At 54.3% G+C, this 23,442-nt stretch overlaps 9 protein-coding genes across 9 annotated transcripts; 5 read left to right on the top strand and 4 right to left on the bottom strand.

Moving 5' to 3' along the window:
- Positions 1-339: 339 nt before the first annotated feature.
- J4E92_002545 (uncharacterized protein) lies at positions 340-2,273 on the bottom strand (the record flags this gene model as incomplete). Its single annotated transcript, XM_051493948.1, has 2 exons — positions 340-1,564; positions 1,612-2,273. 2 exons carry the CDS (start codon positions 2,271-2,273, stop codon positions 340-342), a joined length of 1,887 nt encoding a protein of 628 aa, XP_051355627.1.
- A 1,221-nt stretch (positions 2,274-3,494) lies between these two features.
- On the bottom strand, positions 3,495-4,505 carry J4E92_002546 (uncharacterized protein; the record flags this gene model as incomplete). Its single annotated transcript, XM_051493949.1, has 1 exon — positions 3,495-4,505. One exon carries the CDS (start codon positions 4,503-4,505, stop codon positions 3,495-3,497), a length of 1,011 nt encoding a protein of 336 aa, XP_051355628.1.
- A 435-nt stretch (positions 4,506-4,940) lies between these two features.
- YAE1 (Essential protein Yae1, N terminal) lies at positions 4,941-5,573 on the top strand (the record flags this gene model as incomplete). Its single annotated transcript, XM_051493950.1, has 1 exon — positions 4,941-5,573. The coding sequence occupies one exon, from the start codon at positions 4,941-4,943 to the stop codon at positions 5,571-5,573; it is 633 nt and encodes a 210-aa protein (XP_051355629.1).
- A 571-nt stretch (positions 5,574-6,144) lies between these two features.
- J4E92_002548 (uncharacterized protein) lies at positions 6,145-8,157 on the top strand (the record flags this gene model as incomplete). The annotated part of the gene is made up of 1 exon (XM_051493951.1): positions 6,145-8,157. One exon carries the CDS (start codon positions 6,145-6,147, stop codon positions 8,155-8,157), a length of 2,013 nt encoding a protein of 670 aa, XP_051355630.1.
- A 463-nt stretch (positions 8,158-8,620) lies between these two features.
- On the top strand, positions 8,621-9,574 carry J4E92_002549 (uncharacterized protein; the record flags this gene model as incomplete). Its single annotated transcript, XM_051493952.1, has 2 exons — positions 8,621-8,897; positions 8,958-9,574. 2 exons carry the CDS (start codon positions 8,621-8,623, stop codon positions 9,572-9,574), a joined length of 894 nt encoding a protein of 297 aa, XP_051355631.1.
- Positions 9,575-9,963: 389 nt separating this feature from the next.
- J4E92_002550 (uncharacterized protein) lies at positions 9,964-11,078 on the bottom strand (the record flags this gene model as incomplete). Its single annotated transcript, XM_051493953.1, has 4 exons — positions 9,964-10,483; positions 10,537-10,564; positions 10,665-10,893; positions 11,013-11,078. The coding sequence occupies 4 exons, from the start codon at positions 11,076-11,078 to the stop codon at positions 9,964-9,966; spliced, it is 843 nt and encodes a 280-aa protein (XP_051355632.1).
- Positions 11,079-12,854: 1,776 nt separating this feature from the next.
- On the bottom strand, positions 12,855-14,089 carry HHP1 (casein kinase I; the record flags this gene model as incomplete). Its single annotated transcript, XM_051493954.1, has 4 exons — positions 12,855-13,342; positions 13,389-13,877; positions 13,930-14,002; positions 14,078-14,089. The coding sequence occupies 4 exons, from the start codon at positions 14,087-14,089 to the stop codon at positions 12,855-12,857; spliced, it is 1,062 nt and encodes a 353-aa protein (XP_051355633.1).
- Positions 14,090-16,627: 2,538 nt separating this feature from the next.
- Positions 16,628-17,201, top strand: J4E92_002552 (uncharacterized protein; the record flags this gene model as incomplete). The annotated part of the gene is made up of 2 exons (XM_051493955.1): positions 16,628-16,753; positions 16,806-17,201. 2 exons carry the CDS (start codon positions 16,628-16,630, stop codon positions 17,199-17,201), a joined length of 522 nt encoding a protein of 173 aa, XP_051355634.1.
- A 491-nt stretch (positions 17,202-17,692) lies between these two features.
- On the top strand, positions 17,693-23,029 carry J4E92_002553 (uncharacterized protein; the record flags this gene model as incomplete). Its single annotated transcript, XM_051493956.1, has 6 exons — positions 17,693-17,824; positions 17,913-17,935; positions 18,006-18,225; positions 18,275-18,364; positions 18,956-22,429; positions 22,487-23,029. The coding sequence occupies 6 exons, from the start codon at positions 17,693-17,695 to the stop codon at positions 23,027-23,029; spliced, it is 4,482 nt and encodes a 1,493-aa protein (XP_051355635.1).
- Positions 23,030-23,442: the final 413 nt, after the last annotated feature.

Raw genomic sequence — 23,442 nt, forward strand, 5'->3', positions numbered from 1 at the left:
ATAACGTATCGACCACCCGGATCCTTTGTGAAACGGAATGAACTTTGTCGGAACGGCATGAATCTAGAATATACTAAACAATAAGAAAAAGGGTATGCGCAATTTTAAAATCAGATGAAAACACAAGCTTCCAGATGCAGACTGATATAGGAAAAGGCGTATGAGACCTCCAAGTGTGAACATGTACGGTGTGAGTTGTGATGGATGACGAAGGTTCAGAAGATGCTTCGTGGGGTAGAGATTGAATGATCGCGTTGTGCAGCGATGTTGCTTGTCGTGGATCCAACTCGATGATGCCGCGGGTATGGCAGGATGCCTGGGTTCTGAGGGTCGAGATACCTAGAAATCGTTGCTAGGGCGATATGGGCGATACTCGCGGCTGCCAGCGCTGGCTGCCCGGCCATTGGTCGCAGGAACAGAGAGCTGCCTGGAGGCAGGTCCATCCGATGTAACGACCCGTCGTCTGCCCTTTTCCAGTCGAGTGGTTCTCCAGCCTTCGTACCATTGCTCACGGGAAGCCTCGCGTAGCTCAGAGCGCCAATCGCTGAATACACTCTCCCTGAGTTTGACGAAGTCACAGTGCTCTGGGTTGTAAGGATCGGCAAAGCCCCATGGGAATCTGCGACCAACAACCTCGGGGTCGTAAGGATCGGGCGAGATGATGCTGAGAGGCAGGAACGGAGTCTCTGCACTCTCGCTGTGGATCGAGGCGGACATGGCGGACGGCTTACGGCTGTGGCCTTTCCTGGCGCTTGGGGGCGACGTGGGAGGAGAGTGCGACCTGGTCGAAGAGCTGGAGGAAGCCATGGAGCGCGCAGCTTCCGAAGAAGATCGCTCGAGGATTTTGTTCAGAACTTCTGATTTGCCTTCGCCCTCAGACGACTGCTCGTATTCGTCCTCGTCGCGCTCGTCAAGTCGGTCGGGGTCTTCGTCATCGTCGCCAAGGTCCAGGTTCAAAGCCTCCAAGGGGTCCAACTTTGCGCGCTTGATGGTATCCCAGACAGTCTTCTTCAGATAGCGCATGTGCGCGCCGGTGATTGTGTCTGCCTTGCTGATGACTGGGATGACGGTGGTCCTGGTTTGCAGCTCGCGAAGTATGTTGAGATCGAGACGATCGTCTAGACCACCGAAGATGGCGCTGCCAGCATTGACAATGTTGGACTTCTTGCGAGCCTCGGCTATGTTCTGGTCGAGACGAATCGGATCCAAAACGAGGAAGACACAGTGGATGTGTGTATCCTTAACACCTGGCGCGCGCACGACCTTCTGCTCCTCGCTGAAAGTGTCTTCGAACTTGGACTCGAGGAACGAGGTGATGATGGGCAGCTGGAAGTCGACAATGTTCTTCTCGAGGCCCTCGGAGTCCCAGAGCGTGACGCCGACTCTCTCGCCATCAACTTCGGTCTCGAGGAATTCGGAAGTGAACGGCGAGTCTCCACCACCTACGGCGGTAGCAGGCGGCGAGGGAGTGTTTGGGCGCTTTCGAACCGGGAGCGCGAGCGCAGTGCGGAGAAACTCGATGAAAGAAGATTTGCCGCAGCCTTTGGTGCCAATGACAAGGATGCTAGGTACTGGTTAGCTCAGTGACTATGGCGATGCAGCAGAACATACTTGAAAGGCGTGGGGTCCTTCCTCCTCCTCACGCGACGGGGGCTATTGACGGTGCTGATCTGGCTGCTGGCGTAGCTGTAGCGACCGCGGTTGGTCATGCTCTCGGTCCTCGGGTAGGGATCGTAATCCATGTAGGTCGAAGGCGAGGAGCCTGGCACGGGCGGCGCCACAGCGGGGCTGGGTTGAGCGGGAGCCATCCTGTAGGTGTCGGTCGAGGGGCGGCTGAAGTTGTGGGCAGTGGGGTTGTAGGTGCCGGCCTTGTTGGAGACAATGGCAATGGAGTCTGGGCGCGTGTCCTCACCTCCGAAAGTCGCGAGCTGGGGAAGGGCCGAGTGGGAAGGCAGGCGCGGCGGCTGCTTAGGCAGCATGGTAGCTTCGCGCTGCCTGCGGAGAGCCTCCTCCTGGGCGAGGGCCTTTTGCTTCCTGCTCATCTTGCCGCCGGAGACGCTTCGATTGGTGCTGCTGCCGCGGATTTCAGAGGAGCTTTTTCCGCTGGTTCGGCGCAAGAAGTTGAAGCTGGAACGGCGCGGTCCTGTTTGGTCGGCGGAAGACTGGGACTGGGACTGGGCTGCAGAGGGGCGGACAGAGGGGTCAGGTGAGCCGTCTTTGTAGGCGTCGGTATTAGGTGGATTAGGGGACCGGTCGTCAGTGGTGGTGGCCATGGTGGGCAGCAGAGGGCTCTTAATATCAGTGGCTCACACTTCGCGCGCGTGTAATCTTAGCAATCGAGGACTGCAGCGTAGTGGGTAAGCAGTCCTGCTGGGTCTTGCTGGGCTGGGCTGTCCTGCGCACGGCACAGCAATTCGGAAGCGTCTGGCGTCCTAGTGCGAGGGCAAGTGAAATTGGAGGAGGAGCAGCCGGCTGTATCCCAAGGTCAGCACTTGGTCAAACGCGCATCCAAATGGCGCGTGCGGGTCGGGGGCCCAGGGTCTGGTTAGAGCCTCTGACTAACCTTAAGGCCCGAGGCACTACTGCAGGAACGATACGCGCAATGGCACCCCCGGATTCTGCACAAAAAGGAATGCGCGGTAGCAACGTTGCGACAGAGTGCAGTTGAGGAGGACGAGAGCATGCAGATAGCCCTGGAGGGCGAATGGAGAACAGACCGCCACAACGACTACACCAACGTCAACACGGCGTGACGCGTCTCGGGAAGGAGAAGGCTGGACGGCGCCTGCCATTGGCCGCGGCTTCTCGAGGTTGGATGCACAGCGGGAAACGACGATGGTGACGCCGACGGGGGTGGCACGCCCGAAAGATCAATGCGAAACAGCTGGCCTAACCAGACAACCACGGGCGACAGCGCCCAATTTGCACGCGCGCCAGTCATTATTCGGCACGCGATAGCTTCGTGTTGTGTAATCGTTATCGTCCGCCGGCGACATGCAGCTGGGGACCCGGGCCCTGGTGATCGTCACGCACATGAATAGGGGTTCACGCTAGCTTGCTCATCTCGAGGGCCCAGTGCCGCGCTGAGGGCGCAGAAGCCAGGTGTTTCTGGTAGGCAAGGAGCGCATGAATGCCATTCCGATCCGACACAACCCTCCTGGGGACACCCACGATGTCGCGTCGCAGAAAGACAGCAGCCCTATATGCGCCCACATCTGGCGTCATCGTGCTCTCTTTTTCCAACAAACACAACAAGGTCTGATATTGGCTGATTCCAGATAGAGCAGAAACTTCACCAACGCCAACAAACTGCGCCTCGTGCATGGCAAGCAACATTGCCTCAGCATCACGCAGCCTTGAAGACGTGCGCCTATCGATATGCCCCACACCCGTAGCGCGACTCAGTCGTCCTGGTCCCATGGATTGCTCTCCCGGCCCGCTCCATCCTACGTCAAGCCCAGCGATCAAACTCTAATAACAGATTGCCGCTCAAGTCAAAACCTTCCACTCTCCTCGATCTTGTCCATAACCTCTTGTGTATGCCCCCAGACCTTGTCCAGCCCGCCCTCCTCCCTCAGCTTCTGCGCTTTCTTGGTATCTGCCAGGATGTCCCCGTTCCAGTTCAGCAGATAGCTTCCACTGCTTTTCACACCATCACTTCCAATAACGTCTGTCTTGGCGCTATCCGCTTTGGGGGCGTAGCGCGGCGCCGTGGCAGCGAACAAATGTCTTTCGCCGCTTTCCTCTTGTGGAACGAAGAGAAAGCGTCGAAATAGTCCACCCAGCGTAGCCATGACAGTGTCGTTGAAGCGGCCGAAGAGTTCTCGCGTTACGCCTGTCTCGACACCAGATGGGTATTCGTGGATGTATGCTGTTTTTGGATTCTGATTTGCCAAGTGAGCCATGGAGAGAGACGTCATAGAGCTTGCATGGAGCAGGACGTTCTTGAGACTGAAGCTATGTCTGAGGGAGAGGTCGGAATAGTCAAGGCCCCCGAGTCTCAAACCAGCCTGCGGGTCCAGGACAGCGACCACGCGAGACAGGTTGCCAGTCTCAGAGGCCTTGTTGAGGAGCGGTGTAAGTTGAGAGATGAATCGCATTCGTGCGTAGTATTGCACAGCCATCTTCCTGTCCAGACCCTCGGCTGTCTCGTCTCTTCCTTTCATCGTGAGGTATCCGCACGTCATAAACAGCACATTGACTTGCTCCTCCTTGCTTTTGATCTCACTACATGCCTCGTCCACATTCTTCAAGAGCGAGATGTCCTTTTGGATGAAGCTAACCTGGGATGAGCTGTTGATCGAGTTGAGCTCATCCATAATCTTGCTGGCTTCTGTCGCGTTGCGGCCGATCAAGTAGACATGTGGGGATGTGGTCGTGCGGACGAATTCGCGAGCAGTGAAGAAGCCTATCCCACTCGTGCCTCCAACGAATACTGCGACTAGATTCGGAGGTAGAGTTTTTAGCGATGCGTTGTGAGCGCGAACAATATCAAGAGCGACCATGATGACGAGAACTGGAATGAATGAAGTAGATAGTTTTACAAGAAGATGCAATGCTAAAGAGAAAGCGTGAACAGCCGCGATGGCTATCGTTGATATAGTATCTGTTACCGACGAATGTAGTCCTGCCAGCTTGACCGTGCGTCCCAACATTCGTCCGTGGCGACGGAGATAGCGTTTGTGAAGTTATCCAAGACTTTCCTGCCGGACTGATTCTAGCGGGGCATTCTGTACTCAGACTTTATGCTCGAGAGCATTGCTGAGGGTGCATACAGGTAGGAAGCTGGTGCTCCCACTCGAACAGGCTCAATCCTCCGCGTCCGCCGAAGACAGCGCTAGTCCCACCAGATCCTCACCCTCCACCCCACCAAGTACCTTTCGCAACATGACTAGATTCACGTTCGGCGCAGTCTTTTGCGGAGAGGAAATACGCCCACCATGAACGCATTCGAGGACATGTCACCTACCTTGGACCCGACTCAGCTCGCTGCTGGACACGCTCCACCCACGCCTCCGCACGAAAACGCACTCGACGACATCTACGGTTCAGCGCCCGCTTCACCCACCCTCTCAGCGAACGTCCCTCATGTACGCGCTCACGAAATACTATCCGACCTCCCGTCGCGTCAACGAGCACTCGACACAGATGCATACCGAGAGGGTCTGGCAAACAGCAAAGGCCAATACGTGCAAGAAGGATTCGATGAAGGCTACTCTCTCGGTGCCAACCTAGGCCTACGCGTCGGCTACATTCTAGGAGTTCTACAAGGCTTTGTCGCGGCCTGGAGGGGTCATGATGAGCAAGTTCACAAGGAAGTGTCACAAGTCTATGATTCTGCGCGTAAAGAGCTCGCCATCGAGGAGCTGCTAGGCCGCCAATGGGTAGATGAAGAGGGCATATGGAAGTGGGGTGTTGTAGGAAATGACGACGACCCTACATTCAGGGAGGTCTCGGACCAGCATCCTGTAGTGAAGAAGTGGATGGGCGTAGTTGAGGATCTGGCAAAGAGGTGGGACGTTGATCTTAAGGCTGTGGAGAAGAGTCAAGTGCCGCAGGACGAACAATCATGAGTGACTCCGAAGGGTATCTAGGTGCTCTCTCGCGTTCCCACTCCTTCCCTGGCATATCGATATCACGACAAAGCTCTACTTGCATCAGCAAGGGCTGAAGTGGTGTCAACGCAATCAGAGCAATCGCCTCTCCATGTATTCGATCAGAAAGCTCTATAGCTCTCTCGAGGACGAGGTAGCCTCCTGTTGACGGGAGATGAAGCAGAACTACACCATCTTGAGATAGGATAAGGAGAGGCAAATATTCGCGGACAACGTCCTATCCTTTCCCATCCCCCGCAGCTTCACAAAGTCAAAAGTTGTGGCTAGATAACGAAACTCTCAAAGATTACAAAGAACGAGTGGATAGAGCTACGATAAAGCAGAAGTTCGGGTTAGACCGGAGCATCAGGCTGACACCTCTAGATGGTGCACGGACGAAATAACGGTTGTAGGCGGGCAATTGGCGGCGTTGAAAATGCCGTCATGACTTTAAGTCCGACAAAGCGCGACAGATAATGCAATCTCACAACGTGCTCCTCATGTCATACTACACATTTCCCGTGCTGTCTTCACCCTGTTTCCGACAGCCATGATACATGGCTTGTCCGCTCTTCGAAGAGCACCTGCGCAACATGCGACATCACGATTGCTGACGTCAACCTTGTCCCCCACGCGACTCTGCCAGGCACCACTCGCGCGCCGCCTTCAAACACAGCAATGGGAGCCTCTACGCCCTCCGAACCCCGCAGACCTACCGAAACCACGACAACGTAAAGTCAAGCCTCCGCTTACCCGCCGGAAATGGGTGCGCCGCCTTGCTGTCATCTCTGCACTGCTCGGTGCTGGGTGGCTAGCTGACCGGCAATTCTACGCCTCGTCCATCACACGCAGTTTGCGCACATTCAAGACCGGCCTTTTGATAGGCATAGACTACAAGATCAACTTCCGTGCGCATCCTCCGCTTGCGAACAGCATTGAGGAATTGCATGCGCGGAATGCACAAAGGATATTTGATCTGCTGCGATACAACGGCGGACTATACTTGAAGATTGGCCAGGCGATTGCTATGCAGAGCGCGATATTGCCACCACAGTTCCAGAAGATGTTCCAGCAAATGTTCGACGACGCGCCGCAGAACGAATGGTGGGAAGTCGAGCAAGTCATACGAGAGGACTTTGGCAAAAGCGTCGAGGACGTCTTCGGTGTCAGCTTCACTCGGGAAGGACAGGACGGCCGGGGTATAATGGAGAAGACTGCAAGGGCTAGCGCGAGTGTTGCGCAAGTACACTGGGCAAGATTGGCAGATGGGAGGGAGGTGGCCATCAAGATTCAGAAGAGGGAGATTGCGCAGCAGGTGGGATGGGACCTATGGGCTTTCAAGGTCGTTTCCAAAGTGTATACCTGGTGGTTCGGGATCCCTGTTTACACGCTGGTTCCATACATCTCGGAGCGCCTAATGCTGGAAACAGATTTCGAGAACGAGGCAGACAACGCGGTAGAGATGAAGGGACTTGTGGCCGGGGAACCGCGACTCAACGGTCGGGTCTACATTCCTGCAGTGTACCGCGAGCTTTCAAGTAAGCGTGTCATGACTGCGGAATGGATCGAAGGTGTACGCTTATGGGACAAGGAGGGCATCACAAACAACTGGAAGGGTGGATGGCGCAGAGGCAGCCCCGGTGCAGGTGGTAACCAGCTACCACCAATCCCGCGAGACGCTAAGATCGATACACATGCGCCGGAGGACGCTACACAACACGAATTCTTCAAGCCAGACCGTAGTTCGTGGAGAGGTAACGACGGAAAAGGCGGCCTCGGCGTCTCCCTGAAGACCACCATGAACACTATCGTCGATCTCTTCTCAGCGCAAATGTTTCTCTGGGGTGCGGTTCACTGCGATCCCCATCCAGGAAACATATTCGTTCGCCGCCTGCCCAGTGGACAGCCAGAAGTCGTCCTTATCGACCACGGCCTGTATATCCGCATGGATCCCAAGTTCCGTCTCCAGTACGCGGAATTCTGGAAGTCGCTTCTTGCTTTTGACAACGCCAAGATCGAGGAGATCGTCACTAGCTGGGGCGTAAAGCACGCTGACATATTCGCATCAGCAACCCTCATGCGTCCGTACGAAGGTGGCGATAAGAGCGTAGCAGGTGTCCTCAAATCTGAAATGAAAGGAAAAGACCAAGCGGAGCGAGCCTTTGAAATGCAAGCCAAAGGCCGCGACGCCATTAAGCTCATTCTCGGCGACGACGCAAAGTTCCCCCGTGAACTCCTCTTCATCGGACGTAATTTACGTATCGTTCAAGGCAACAACCAATTCCTCGGTTCACCTGTAAACCGCATCAAGATCACTGGACTATGGGCTAGTAGGGCTTTGATCGAATCTAAAGATCTCAGTGTGAGCCAGAGATGGAAGAACTGGATCCAGCATCTGCGCTTCCGGTTCGTGCTTACACTTAGCGATGCGGTGTTCCTCTGGAGTAAGCTCAAGCAATTGGTCGGTGTCGGCGGAGGTATGGAGGATGATATCGAAGCGCACATGCGTGTCATGGCAAAGGACTTTGGTGTTGATCTTCAACATGGCGTCTTTGAGGGCTAGTAGCTGTATAATATATTTAATTCCCCTCATCTAAGCAGCAATGCCTTTTATAGATTATGACTGTATGGGAGTGGTTGTCCTAGTCTTGTAAGTGCATCACGAACCCGTTAAAGAGTTGTTCCGTGTCACCATCTGCCTGTATACCACGAACATCTACTCTCAAACTTAGCGAAGCCTGTGGAGACTACTGAAAGCCATCATTTACTACGGTCTCATAAAAAGCCCCGAAAAAGACCTAATCCGCGCGTTCCTGAACAAAGTTCACGCAAAGCATGCCCCGCACTAGCATCCCGCTCGACATTTCCGAACCTCCCCACATCCATGGATCTTTCCGGCATCGCGCCAGGCAGGCCCGGTAGAACATATATCCACCATAGACTCAGATCCTGGCCCTTCAAATACATAGAACACTGCTTGTAGCAAGAGTAACATTTCCACCATCAACTCATATCTACTGTAAAAAATGCCACCAAACTGGGACAGACTTATCCGCTTCATCGCCACAGATGGGCGTGAGCTGCGGGGTCAACCAATCCTCCCCTCGCCTGAATTCGATGTCGGTACGACAACAGAAGAGACGGGACTAAAGGCCAAGGTAATTGATGTCAAGAATAACGACATCTTTGACCCCGCTACCAAGGTCACCGATGAGGAAGTCACCGTCAAGAAGCTACTTGGCCCTGTAACGACAGACGAAGTACCCATCATCCGGTGCATAGGTCTAAACTTCATCAAACACAGTAAGTACCTCTCACACACCCCATACCCTCTTCTCAAACCATTGACCTCCCCACGTCCAGTCCAAGAAGGCGGCCGCACCCTCCCTCCTTACCCCTCAACCTTCATCAAAGCCAACACCTGCCTAAACGACCACAACGCCCCCATCGTCATCCCCAAACTCGCCCAAGACAACCAAGCCGACTACGAAGGCGAACTATGCTTCATAATTTCGCAAGACGCCAAAAACGTCTCCGAAGCCGACGCCTTCAACTACATCGGCGGCTACACCTCCGGCAACGACGTGTCCTCCCGCAAACTCCAACGCGATCCCCTCCTCGCCGGCACAGTCCCACAATGGAACTTCTCCAAAGGCTTCGACACGTACGCGCCGTTAGGCCCTCAACTCGTCTCCACACGCGTGATTCCTGATCCGTCGAAATTGCATCTCAAGACGGTGGTCAACGGGGATCTGAGACAGAGTTCTGGGATCGATGATTTGTGCTTCAAGATTCCGACGTTGGTGAGTTATTGTAGTCAGGGGACTACGCTGAAGAAGGGCACGGTTTTCATGACGGGGACGTGTGCGGGTGTGGGGTATGCGATGAAGGAGCCGCAGTTTTTGAAACCGGGGGATGTGGTCGAGGTTACGCTTAGTCCCGAGATTGGGACGTTGAGGAATACGGTGGAGTATGCTTAGGTGGATGGGTGGGTTGAGGGATTGGGCTGAGGGTGTGGTACAGGGATCTTGATCGAGAATGTATGTACAGTGCTTTGGGCTATCCGTTTGATGTTTCGAATGCATAAAGGTCTTGCACAATTCCTATACTTAGGATTTGAAGCTTGTGTACAGAAATTGTTGTGGTTCCTCACTAGGGCTTCTTAGACTGGAATACGAAATCAGAAGTCGACGACGGCGATTGTATTGGATCTATTGTTCGTAAAAGAGTCAGCTTATCGTGTCGCGTGGATATCACTGGTTGTAGATCCCGAGGAAACGACACGCATCTTCATATTCTTGACGAGGATGGCGTGATAGAATACAGATATCCTTGGAGGACGAGAAGCTTTCCCGTCTAAACCTTCCCATCAAATCTTCGACCTCGCCTTACTCTTCTCCTCCATCTCCCTCCTCTTAATCTCAAACCTCTCCATGGGCGCCCCCTCAACAAATCGCTCCGCCAGCGCATCCACAGCATTAACCACAGCCACCAACCTCGCATCCCTGATCGGCGCATTCTGCAACCTCTTCATCTCAATCATACTCTTGCCATCATTCACTTTAAGCTGTTCCTCCAAGAACGCCACAACTTTGGCATGGAACTCGTCGCCAGTAGCATCCCACACGTAATTGTACAGACCGGCATCGAGCAGCTCTTGCGCGGAGAGCTTGCGGCCAAACATGAGGAAGTCATTTGCGCGGTGGATGCCGATGGATTGCGCGAAGGAGAGGGCGGAGCCGTTTTCGGGGACGAGACCGAGGGCGGAGAAGGGGCATTGTAGCCATGCGGCTGAGGAGGCGAGGACGATGTCGGCGATGCCTGGGAACCAGGCTGCGCCGCCGCCGACGGCGGGGCCGTTGAGCGCGAGGATGAGGACTTTGCGGTGGCTGTGGGGTGTCAGTTTCGCTGTGTGAGAATCCATGGGTGTATGTAGACTTACTCGATCATCGAACGTAGAAGCTCCGTTGCTGTGCCCATGTCAGAGTTAGTACTACAATTCAGAAGTGCCATCACATTTCAACATGAAGGTAAAGTTGCGGCGTAGGCAAGATCAAGAGGTGGACATACCATAGCTGAACCTTGACATGTAACTCAGCTTCTTCTCAGCATCGTTCTTGAAGGCTTCGCTGCCTCCTCCGGCGATCCCCTTGACGTCAGCGCCGGCAGAGAAGAAGCGTCCCTCGCCTGTTAGAACGGTGAAGATGGTGTCTGGGTGCTCATTGAGAACGCGTAGTCCGGCGATGATGTCGGGAATGAGGTTTCCGCCAAAAGAGTTGAGGGCCTTAGGTCGGTTGAACTGAAGGATGTGTTAGCGGACGCATACTGTGATGTTTACCCATGGGTGAATTGGCAAGATCGTCCGGACGGATTCGGGAGTGAGCCACGCGGATTGATGATGGAGTCTTTGAGTGTTACCTTGATGATACCGATTTTGCCCTTGATCTCGAACTTGATATCCGAGTAATCCGATGAAGAAGTCATGATAGTTATTTTCTTGGCTCTTTCACGCTGTCCTTTGAGGCGGTAGAGCAGATCTCCGATTACAATGTCGCGAAGATTCTCCTATCACCACTCTGTTTTAGGTAGGTGGACGGTGAGATGGGTGTGGAAACTTCAGACTTTCGAGACGGAGTGTACTAAGTGGAAGATGAATAGTAAGCTTTCCCCGCAAGACGCGACAGGCCTCGGTTCGGGCGACAGAACGAAGTCTCGTGTTGTATATTGACGAGTCAGACCATATAAACGCGATCTAAAGAACACAGCAATGAGATGTTATGCTTTGATGCTGCTTGCGTGATGAGAGATGATGCAGCGAGGTGGTGTAGTCGCGTACCTGTGCATGGGTTGCTGACAATACTGTGAAGAACGATTTCGCGTTTTACCTCGGCAGGGTTACGAGGCACGTCATCACGGGCTACTACATCCACAACATCGTACGCATAGCACATAAGCCTTGACGGACTCAAGTGCGGAAGTGGCCTGATTGCTTGTTCTTTTTCAGGGAAGCGCCATACGAAATCCAAGATGGTACATCGTACTGGCCGCATGACACGCACGCGTACACTACGTAAAGCAGTCAAAGTCACTCTCTGAAGCCACATTTCGCAGAACGTGCATTACTTGAAAAGACAATAGTCACGTATCCGTTCATTCACTGAGTATAAAAGAAGAAAGCTGCATCATATTCTCGTGAGAGCTCAAAGTCTAGCTTGAGTCTCCACCCGTAGTCCTTTACTGGCCTATCAAGTAAGCCAAGTTACAAGGAGTATACCAGTCACGGGCATCACACAAGACATTCAATCAGCGGTGCGAGAAAAGCATATAATTCCAAAGCAAACAAAACTAAAAGCACCATCACTCGCACCACACGTCCCCTTTCCCCATCTCCAAGCGCAATGGTCGTGGCGAGCTAGATGTTCCTTTCCCGTCCCTGGAAGCAGCCTCCTTGATAGAGATCCGTCAATCACGCGGGCTACTAGCCGCCAACCCCATTGCAACCCTTCGAGTCTACCAGCCAAGCTTCAGTCACATACACTCTTCGCCAGATACAATTTAAAATCGTCCCCTTGTTAAGCTTTACCTCCCCACAAGCTGGCAGACATATCCGAAGGGGGGAAACTCAAGGAAAGTACTAAGAACCACATGAAAGGACGAGGGGGCAGGGGATAATTAATGCGAGGTGAAAGCCGTAAAGTCAAACAAAGATCAGTCATCAGCTGGAGAGCTGCCCAGTAGCACTAGCTGTGCAAGACGACCAAGATAATCGGTTGGCTGTAATCCGGAAGGAGTTGAGATGTGTTTACAAGCCGAACTGTGATGCCAAATGGAGATACCGTGTGGGTCGAGCTTCCAGAGATGTGAGATAGTCGTCAGAGACGCATGGCCATGAGAAACGCAAGACAGTGGAATGTCTTCCTAGGTCCGTACGAGGTGTCTGACGAATGGATCCCATGAACTGATCAAGGAGCGACGCCGTCCAATATGTTGCCAGGACGGCAATGCCGCATTTCCCATTCGTTGTGTGTGCGGAGCCGCGTCAGAAGAAGCGGTCACGCAAGAGTTGAGATGACGAATCGAAAGCCGCATCAAATCAGTAACCAGATGCATACTGGTCCCCGCCACGCTTGTTGGCCGAACGAAGCTGCCTGAAAGAAGGAAGAAGGTTAGTAAAATCTGGATCTGGCGCCCCCCGCGCTAAGCGTTCTCAACACCAAACGCAAAGGAGAGGGTCCCTTACGAGGATCAGATATATCGAACTCACATTCCGGTGCCCTCCTGGCGCGCGTTGACCGGACCGCGCTTGGTGCCAGCTGCCGTGCCCGCGTTGGCAGCGGCGGTGGTGGTGACGTGGCGTCCGCGACCCTTGTCGTCTTCCTCGCCCTGGCCCTGGTTGGCAGCCTGGGCGATGGCTTGGGCGTTCTTCTGGTACTTGTAGACGGTCCAGTCGAACACGTAGTCGTACTGGAAGCCTTCACGGACGAAGAGGTCGCGGAAAATCTTGCGGAGGTACGAGTAATCGGGCTTGTCATCGAAGCGGAGGGAGCGGGTGTAGTTGAGGTAGATGGCGAACTCGTTGGGGAAGCCACGGCAGAGGACCTCGGTGGGAGTCGTCATCTTCTTCTCCATGATGCGGTCGTATTTCTGCTTCTTGGTGGCCGCCTTAAGACCCTGCCAGGGAAGGGATCCACGGCAGAAGTAAAGCATGACATAGCCCAAAGACTCCATGTCGTCACGGCGGGATTGTTCTGTTGACATTAGTTTAGCAAGCTGGATGGTGTGCGAGATACGTACCGACACCCAAGTGAGTGTTGATGGAGGCGTAGCGGGCGGTACCAGTCAAGTTCTTGTTCTCTCTGTACGGGATGTGGAAGTGCGTCTTGGGATCGCGGTACTTCTTGGCCAGACCAAAGTCGATGACATTGACCTGGTTGCCGCGCTTGCCAATGCCCATAAGGAAGTTGTCGGGCTTGATGTCGCGGTGGATGAAGGACTTGGCGTGGATGTACTCAATGCGGGAGATGAGCTGATCGGCGAGGAGCAGGACAGTCTTCAGGGAGAACTTGCGGTTGCAGAAGTTGAAGAGGTCCTCGAGGGAAGGGCCGAGCAGGTCCAAGACCATGGCGTTGTAGTCGCACTCGGTTCCGAACCAGCGGACAAAGGGGATGCCGACACCGCCAGCGAGCGACTTGTAGACGCGGGCCTCATATTCGAGCTGGGGGTGCTTCGCCTTGACGCTCTCGAGCTTGATGGCGATCTCCTCACCAGAGATGATGTTGGTACCTGTAGACGTCAGCGGTGCTGGGGCGTTGGGCGACGGGCGGCGGCTACGTACCGAGGTAGATGTCACCGAAACTGCCGCTACCAATCTTGCGGCCGATTCTGTACTTGTTGCCGACGCGGAGGTCCTGCTACTGTCAGCCTGAGGTCCTGCGGAGAGGTGCTTGGCCGCCGTGGTGACGGCAAGCGGGGTCGGGGCGTACCATTGTCGTCATGCTTGCAGAGGTGCAACCTTGAGGAGGTTGGCCTGTGGTGGAGGGAGGTGTTGAGGGGGGTGGGTCGAGTGTTGTGACGATGGGGGCGCGGTGGTGTTTTGAGGATCAGCCTGCTGCGGTGGACCGGTCAGTATGAGGCTTTAGCCAACAAGGCGGTGAGTAAGCGGAGCGGGCAGCCGAGAAACGCTAAGGGAGGCAGTCGAGCGTGTTGACCGACAGGTAAAGGAAAGGCCAGCGAGCAGGTGCGTCGTGGTGAGAGATAAATAGGGCACGGGGGGCAGAGGGCGGAGCCGACTGACGAGCTGGGCAGGACTTACTGTAGGGCGTGAATGAGCCCAACGATCAACGATGCCGGCGAGCGTAGGTGCGGGCTGGCGGGCGGGCGAGGTTTGCGACTCTAGCAAAAACGACACAGAGAGGCAGCTGCAGGGCACGGGACAGCACAAGAGGCTGGTGGAACAAGCACACTGTGATCGTGGTGCTGTATCAAAGGAACGCTGATGGCAAGACGCAGAGAGCCACCTGCCTTGTATTCGGCCACTGTGCTTGGCGCGCTAGCGAGCTCTTTCACCGTGGACTGCTGCCCGCTGCCCGCCGCCGTGTATCAAGCATGCGGACCGCAAATCACATCCCTGAGCCGCTCGGAGGCATCGCGACCCATCGCACCGCCGTTTGCGTCGTGCGTGTCCGCACATGTCCAGGGTGTCACTGTCGAGATGCCACTGCCCGTTTCAAATGCCGTCGCCTGACTGCCGCATCATGCGACTGAGCCACAGATCTGCCCCTTTATGCATCTCGCGCAGTTCGCGAACCGATTGCGCTATATTTGACTTTGACCAAGAACCTCCTGCAGACGCCGTCCCGCTGCTAGAATGAAATTTCGTCGTAGCCGATGTTCTGGAAAGACTGCGGCCCGAAACTGTCTCGTGACGAAGGTCGGGTACGGCAAACACATCATGATTCAGACTAGGCAAACACCACTTGCGTATAACAGTTTCATCGTTCAAAGCCAGAAACCACCCCATGAAGAGTGTTCCGCATATCCGTACAAGCCCTTTCAACAACAACACAATAGCGCTCGGCGAGATGCTTTTTTATTCGGAACAAAGGAAAGCATCAGTCCCAACACCATCTCCCGACTCTCTCGCTGTGACATCACATCTGCAGAACTCTTCGGACTATATAGTTATGCCCACGCTAACCTAGGGAAAAACTGAACAGCCTGGAGCCTACGTTGACTTTGGGTCACCTCCTTTGCAAGGTTTTGGGTCAATGTAGTCTGCAGACCTGTTCAGTTTTTCCCTGGTATGAGGTGATGCCTGCTAACCGAACCCGCTATACTTACTGTATGAAGCACCGCGTAGCATGTGCCCATGGTCTGATATAGCATCACATCCCGCCTCTCATAGCGAGTACAGTTATATAATCTCCTTTGTAGAGCTGCTCAGCTATGTCAGAAACATTCGATACCGGAAACATCCGAATACCATCTTGACAGCGTACACCATCAACATGTAGTGACAAACAGGTTCGAAGGGAATTTGGAACAGTCTGTAGGTCAAACATAGTCTAGCAGCAGGTGATCTGCATGCGAAAACCGCCTGGTAGATGGGATTAAACCCCACCGTATCTCGGATCCTCTTGGATTGAGCCGAAGTACGCTCCCTGGCAACGTGGTAGCGATCTCTGCGTGGAAAGTTGCCTGCAATTCAGTTGACACGCACTCTCATGACCAGAGCCATAGAACAAGAGAGATGATATGTTCGTGATGGGTTGATTCTGCCAAGTCTATACAGCCATCTCAGTCGGAGACCTTGAATGATCCTCCTCCTCCGCGGCTATTATACACTGCCTCTGATTGCACTCGTATGCTCAAAGACCGCTCCCCGTATCGCGAAATATTCGGCTTAGTGGTTTGGCGCCTGGTTCTTGAGGGCCGGGTTGCGCGGGTCGTTCTTGTACTCGTCGGCTGTGCTGGTCAGCCTGGGAACATATCGAGCTGGATGGCTTGGTCTCTGGGATGAGGATTACGTACACTGGGCCATGGCGTTGGCGGCAGAGTTGACACCGTAGAGGATGACGAGGCCTGTAGAGTCTTGTTAATCCTGTCTCACACAGCGAACCCTCGGCTCCCAGGCAATTCCATCTCCTTCCGATCCATCAATTGGGCTCCTCCAAGTATTCTCTGCCCAAATCTAAGTCGCGCAACGTACCGGAGACGTAGAAAGGCCACATGGGCTTGGCTGTAGTACCTCGTTAGCAATCTTTTCAAGCTCGACTTTCCACTATCTGCGCGTGCAGGGTGCCGTACCGATTTGCGCCGGGAACTTCCTTCCGAGAAGAGGCATTGTGACGTGTGTTGGAGGGGCAATGGACTGATTTGACGGTTGCGGCGAGGGATGCGGTGATGGGTTGAGCTCCGCTCGAAGAACAGCCCTGGAGATGCTTGGCGTCTGCGCACGGATCCCTCATGCCACCGTACTAAGAGGAAGCAACATCCCACTGACCACACTTACGATTGCGGAACCGTTTACGATCATGGCGCTAGAAGGATGCGTAGGCTCGCTACGCAGTAGTATGCAATTACTTGATTCATCTATCAACATACTGGACCAAGGCGTGAGCGACTTCCCCCGTCTGGCCAAAGTACTACAGACGACACGGGTGTGTACACGTTGAGAACATGATCATCTTCATCGTGTTGACTCTGGAACAGCATTTCGAGCTCATCTCCGAATCTGACCTCCAAACCGCGCAATCCGCACTCCTTTCAGAAATCCGCCCCGAGGTCGATAACCTTCTCAAGCGCGTAGAGAACTACCTTGACAAGCTGGAGCGTCGCGAGCAATCCTTGATAGCGAAATGCGACCTGAATGACGGCAGACTCGGACGCGACAACAATGGCAGCTCAGGTCCCAGACCGGCAAGCAGGACCGCACAGCGAAGCGGAGGCAAGACTATCAGCGCGCAACAAGAAATGAGGATGAAGACCTTGAAAGCGAAGAAGGATAGGCTAAGCTATGCCGTAGAGACGCTAGAGTTGCAGGCGAAGCAGAGGGAGCGGCAGTTGCGGATGAGCATGGCCGCACCGCAGCAGTTGTACGATGATTGATGTTTTGCTACATTTGGGCAGAGAAAGCATAAGTTGGCCCGTCAGCAATGATATGGGCCGCATGAGTTCACAATCTTGGAACAGGCGTTTTGGCATAAGATACCCCGGAGTAGTTCAATACAGACACCATATTATTCCCACGTAATTTTGAGGAATGCAACAAAATGCGAATCTTTAGTTGACCTTTGACGCCTGGTGCATGAAGGTTCCCAACACCACCTGGGCAGTTAGGATCAGAACTTTAGGTTGACGCTAATGAAATGCAGCTTGTTTCCCGATAGGTTGTAGAAGACAGCTCATTGAATGCCTTGGATACGTAGTTGAGCGAAGAATAAGCGCTCTCGTGCAGTGTTGTGATACCCAGTTCAGATGGTCAAGATGTGGGTGATGCGCTAGCGTCGGCTAACCCCGTGACCTGAGGGAGCGCAGAACTCGCAGAACACCGACATTGAACATTCTCCGACCACATCTTCCCCACCACCCCGTCCATCATGAGCTCTCTCCGCATCGCCCGAGCTGCCCTCCGCGCGAGGCCCGCTGCCATTGCCCGCCCCATCCAGCGCAGAGGGTACGCCGAAGTCGCCAATGACAAGATCAAGCTCTCCCTAGCTCTCCCGCATCAGGTACGCCATACCAGCTGTCGCAACATGCGGGGGCATATCCCAGGTTGCAATTGGCATCTGAATTGAGAGGCTAACTGGTGGTCAACAGTCTATCTACAAGTCCCAGGATGTGTACGTCGCTCGAGACCCCGGCCGATCCCGCAAAGCGAAATCGCGAATACTGACATGAGATGTTTTACAGCGTCCAGGTCAACCTCCCCGCGGAGACCGGTGACATGGGTGTTCTGGCCAACCACGTTGCCTCCATCGAGCAGCTGAAGCCCGGCCTAGTCGAGATCATCGAGGAGCAGGGCGGCAGCAAGCAATTCTTCCTGTCTGGTGGATTTGCTGTTGTGCAGCCCAACTCCGTCCTCAGCATCAACGCCGTCGAGGGCTACCCATTGGAGGACTTCAGCGCCGAGGTACGAGCGGATGCACGGAGATGGGGAATAAAGACTGACAAGGAGATAGGCTGTCAGGAACCAGATCGGCGAGGCACAGAAGATTGCCAGCGGAAACGGCAGTGAGGCTGACATTGCTGAGGCCAAGATCGAGCTTGAGGTACGCACCGCCAACCCATCTTAGCAAGAAGCGCTGACAAGACCCAGGTCCTCGAGAGCCTGCAGGCTGCATTGAAGTAAATGTGTAAATAGCGTTCCTTGAGTACGGCATGCGCGGTATGTATAGTAGCAAGCACAGAGCATGCGTGCTTTCCGTGGTCAAAGAATAGAAGGAGCTCCCTGAGGTGACCAAAACATTCCAAACATCTTGCAGTCTCGCTCCTCTTGACCACATTCCTCTGCAATCCGGACCGACCGTACCTTAGCCCACCAGCAACCCTACGAGCTACACTACTTTTATTGTTACCCTTCTATCAGTTTGTCTTACTTCGTTAGCACCCAGTCTTACTCTGTCTTACTTCGTTACAGCTTGTCTTACTTCACCACAGCGATCGCAGTTTTCCTTACACACAATCAACAGTTATCACGCGTCTACAACATCACCCTTCTCACGTCTGCAACGCATTATCCAAAAGTTTAGCGTCTCATGCCCCGAGGCTTCGACCAACCCACGTCAAGTTCTGTGTCCCGAGCTACCAATGCGGGACTACGCGAGCAGAGCAATCAACCATCAAACATAAGAACTAGACAGGGTCGGTTCGAAGCTCCTGCTACGATACCGGGAGCCGGAGAGGCGAAGCAACCATACCCGACCACATCCAGACGCAAGTCTAGTAGTCCCTCAGCTTTGCCCCTCCCACAAGCATCGAGCGAACCTCAACCGCCTCCTTCCGGACGCAAATCGCCTGCCTATTTGCAAGGCAGGAACCCATATGGCCGAGTCTTGGACAAGGTCCAGCATCCGTACCGGGAACCCGAGGCAGTGACAACAGCACCTGTACCGCCTTCCCAAGCTGGCTCCAATATCGGTTCACGGTCACCTGCGGTGGGTGTCACAGACTCCAAACAACAATCTCTGGCCCAAGAACCGGGTCGACACGGCACCCAGACAACATACCCGCCATCAAGACAGCCACAGGTCCCCAAGTCAGTTCGCTCTGCCAAGGACTTCTTCGAGACGGAAGCCTTTCAACGTCCGTCAGCGTCCCGTCCCCCACCTTCAGTTCCTGGTACCAGTGCCGCGAAGGCGCTCGCACCCCAAACCTACCCCCCTAGTTCCTCTCTCGAATCTCCTGCCCATGCTCCCAACCCGAAGTTGTCTTCTACTACTGACGAGCAAGCCCTCGATACTGGGCTGCTGTTGTCTTCTCTCACGGAATTTTACGATACTCGCGAATCTGTGCAGTCTGTGATCTCCTACAAACAAGGCGAAGCCGACGAGTGTGCTCCCATCATCACGACACAGAAAGCAACGCCCCCGGCCGTACCATCTGATCAGGGAGAGGAGCAGTACTTTTCCGACATAGAGCGAGAATCCATTGGTCGGCGGAAGTCTACCAACATCTTTGCAGGTAAATCCGACGGTGCAAAGCTTCCAAGTCTCGGTCAACAGGCTGGACAGGACAGCTTTGCGAGCGACGCTATCTCCAAGGCGCCGCTTCCTGACACTGGTGGGGCCAATCCAGTTGATCACATAGATCCTTCCGACAAGATTGTGAGGCGTCTCGCTACCCGCAATTCAATACCAGCTGCTGAGACCAAGCAAGCCAACAATCCGAACCCTCCGTCGCAACAAGAAGGTAGACGTGCGAAGTCTGGTCGCGATCTTCGAAGGACTTTCGAGGAAGACAACGGGATTTCACCCAAACGGCTCAGGCGCAGTGGATCACACACTGCTTCTTTGATGGAGAGTGGTACTTCAGCAAAGGAACCCGTCGATCGCGTCGCGGAGTGGACCCAGAGTACGGATATTGGAAATTCTCGCAACCAGTCTGGGAAGTCCATTGGTGTGCGTAGACGAGCTGAGGAGATCGTGGCAAGGAATCTCGGCCACGACGGTGCAAGCGACATGAGTGTCTCCCGACAAAGCTGTATCTCAGGCTCGATACCAACTGCCAACATTGGTGTCGAGGAGCAGTATGGCGAGACTAAAGTCCCGGACGATGTCGACAACCGCCAAGGGTACGGACGTCGCGTCACACAAGATTTCGGCTTCCCAGGCGCACGAATTAAGTCGTATGGCATCAACAAGACAAGCCGACCGTTACGAGACCCTGGCAATTGGACTAAGCGAGCGTGCGGACACTTCTCGTACATGGGCAAAACCGAGCACCGCGAGCATGCACAAGAGAAAATATGTCGGCAATGTTCGACGCGAGTACCAGTGCTTGAAGAGCTACTGTCTACGAAGCGGCGGACACGCAGACGAGCTTCATCAGAATCGTTGACCTCTACAACCCCTTCATCAAAAATCTCCACAGATGACTGTTGCCGCCGGCAGAGGCGTCGTCGGTGTCACTCTGAAAGCATGTCGCATGACAGATGCGGAGATAGATTCGCTGATGAGTTGGGTCACATCATCGACAATATTCTAGAAGAGCATGCAAACACACTTCAGAATGTCATCAGCAACATCAAGAACACCCAACCCAGTCTCGACCAGCTGCGAAGGGTGTCTGGAGACCTTGTTCAGCGGTGCAATACCAACGGATGTGACAGGAATCGCTGCCGGACATCCTGCCGTTCAGCACATGAATCCTGTCGACGAGACGATGATTGGCTTCCACCCTGCCCATATCTCCCACCCAAAGCGGCAGAGAAACTCAACGTTGGGGCTACAGGCCAAGTCAAGCCGAACCTCAACGATCCTCAATCGAGCCTGCGTGAAGAAGTGCAGTCGATACCCGATCTTGTCGACCTTGTCAAATCTGCAGCTGACGATCTTGGCTTCGATCTTGACCGAAGGCCCACCGCGACCGATGATGACATGTTCCACAACGCCCCTTATGAGACCACACCCATGGGTTCTGCCTCACGTCACACGGATTTCTCCATCGGAACAGCAGAGAACAGGGCTACGGAGGACGAGCCGCTTACCGAAGACAGCTGGCTACAGCAAACGCGTAGACACTTGACCGAACTCTCGGAGGCCCGAGAACAGCTTATGGACGAACTGGATTCCATCGCTGGAGATCTCGACGTCAAATTTCGAGACCAACCAGAGGTTGAGTCGGTGACTGATTCGGATGCACCGCATGCACACCGTGTACTCAGCAAAGCTCCCACAGGTCTCTCGCGTACATCCACATTACAGAGAGACGCTCTCATCGACTCAGTACAGCGTATGCTCAGCAAAGCGCCTACTGGCATCTCACGCAGCTCTACATGGCATGAGCAGAATCTGGGAGAAGAGACTGCTGATGACCTCGATTTCAGCAAAGCGCCTTCTGGCATCTCACGCAGCTCTACGTGGCATGAGCAGAGCCAGGGAAAGGCTGCTGACGACCTCGATTTCAACCCGGCACAGCGCAGATCAAGCAAAAATCCTACCGGTCTCTCACGCACGTCTACTTCGCAGAAGGATGCTATGATTGACTCGGTGCAACGTGTGCAACGTGTGCAACGTGTGCTCAGTAAGATCCCCACCGGTCTCTCACGCAGCGCTACACGGCATGGAGAAGATGAAGGAAACGAGGAAGAGAAAGAAGCAGCCGATAATCGCAGTCTCGGACTTGTGCAGCGTGTACTGAGCCCAACCCCTGCAGACTTCTCGCGCACGTCTACTTCGCAAGCAGATGCCATTGTCGACTCGGTGCAGCGCGTGCAACGCGTGCTCAGCAAGATTCCTACCGGCCTCTCACGCAGCTCTACATGGCATGCAGAAGACGAGGAGGCCGTCGAAGACCCCGACATCGAGCCAGTGCAGCGTGTGTTGAGCATATCTCCTCCCGGTATCTTGCAGGCCTCTACGTGGATCAGGGACGCTTCTGTCGACGCAACGCGACGTGTACTCAGCAAGCCTCTTACTGGTCTCCTGCGCAATACTACTTGGCATGGTATAGGGGACGATCCAGCAGACAGTTCCTTCGTCGAGCCCGTGCAACGTGTACTCAGCAAGGCTCTTATTGGTCTCTCGCGCAACTCTACATGGCAAAAGGATGATGATGCACCGGTAGACGAAGCCGTTGAAAGTGTAGAGCGTGGACTCAGCAAGGCTCCTACCAGCGTCTCGCGCGAATCCGAATAGCAGGAGGATACGTCTACTGACTTCGATACTACTCAGACTGGTCAGCACGACGACGAAGACGAGCCGTTCGGCGAGCTTACGCAGCCTACGCTCGAAAAGACCAACAGTGGCCTCTCGCGAGCATCTACGTGGCACGGTAGCAGATCTTTCGACTATGAAGAGCCCGGAGCTGACGTTACGGGTCTGCATAATGATGATCTGGTGGCCAAGATAGTGCAAAGTGTTCTCAGCAAGGTGCCCTCTGGCTTCTCACGCGCATCCACATGGCAGGGCAACAAGACTGTTGACATCGAAGACCTCGGGGCTGATATTTCGGATCACCGGGAGGACGATCTGGTCACCGCAACGGTGCAGCGTGTTCTCAGTAAAGCGTCCACTGGCATCTCGAGCAGGCCAACCTGGCCCAGTTCCAACGCCGCCAACACCGTCGAAGACGAAGTTCAAAGCGTTGTCGATAAGAGTGTCGACGAGCTTCGGCTCAGTCGCGCACTCACTCGGATCCTCAGTCAACCGAAAGAGCCTCCATCTGCTGGTCAAGAGCCATACAAGGCTGAAGACGTTTCGCCTGAAGAGATCTAGGAGGTGCTTCGAGTGGCGAGAGACGAGCTTCCGGCTGCTGTTGCTTCGATCACCGCCGTCTTGCAGACATTGCCAGCTGCTGAACATGCGCCCACTGATGAGAGCAGTGACGTTATGGAGCCTGATCAGCATGTTGAGTTGGCATATGAAGCGCAGGATAACCTGCAGTATGATACGATGGACGATCCTCAAATCGAGGTGCAACTTCAGAGTGAAGTGAGCCAAGGATACGGCGAAGCCACGTCTGATACTTACAGCGACCACTACACTGCATCACCGGTCATTGAAGAAGAACCTGAGTTCCAGCCTCCTGTGCAGCGAATTCGCCGAACAAGTACAGCGCCACCTCTTGCGCAACGACAAGAATCGTTCATACCTGGCTCAATAGCTGTCTCGATACCTTCCAGTTATTC

This window comes from Alternaria infectoria (assembly GCF_024043175.1).
Source record: "Alternaria infectoria strain BMP 0036 chromosome Unknown scaffold_3, whole genome shotgun sequence".
Lineage (NCBI taxonomy): Eukaryota > Fungi > Ascomycota > Dothideomycetes > Pleosporales > Pleosporaceae > Alternaria > Alternaria infectoria.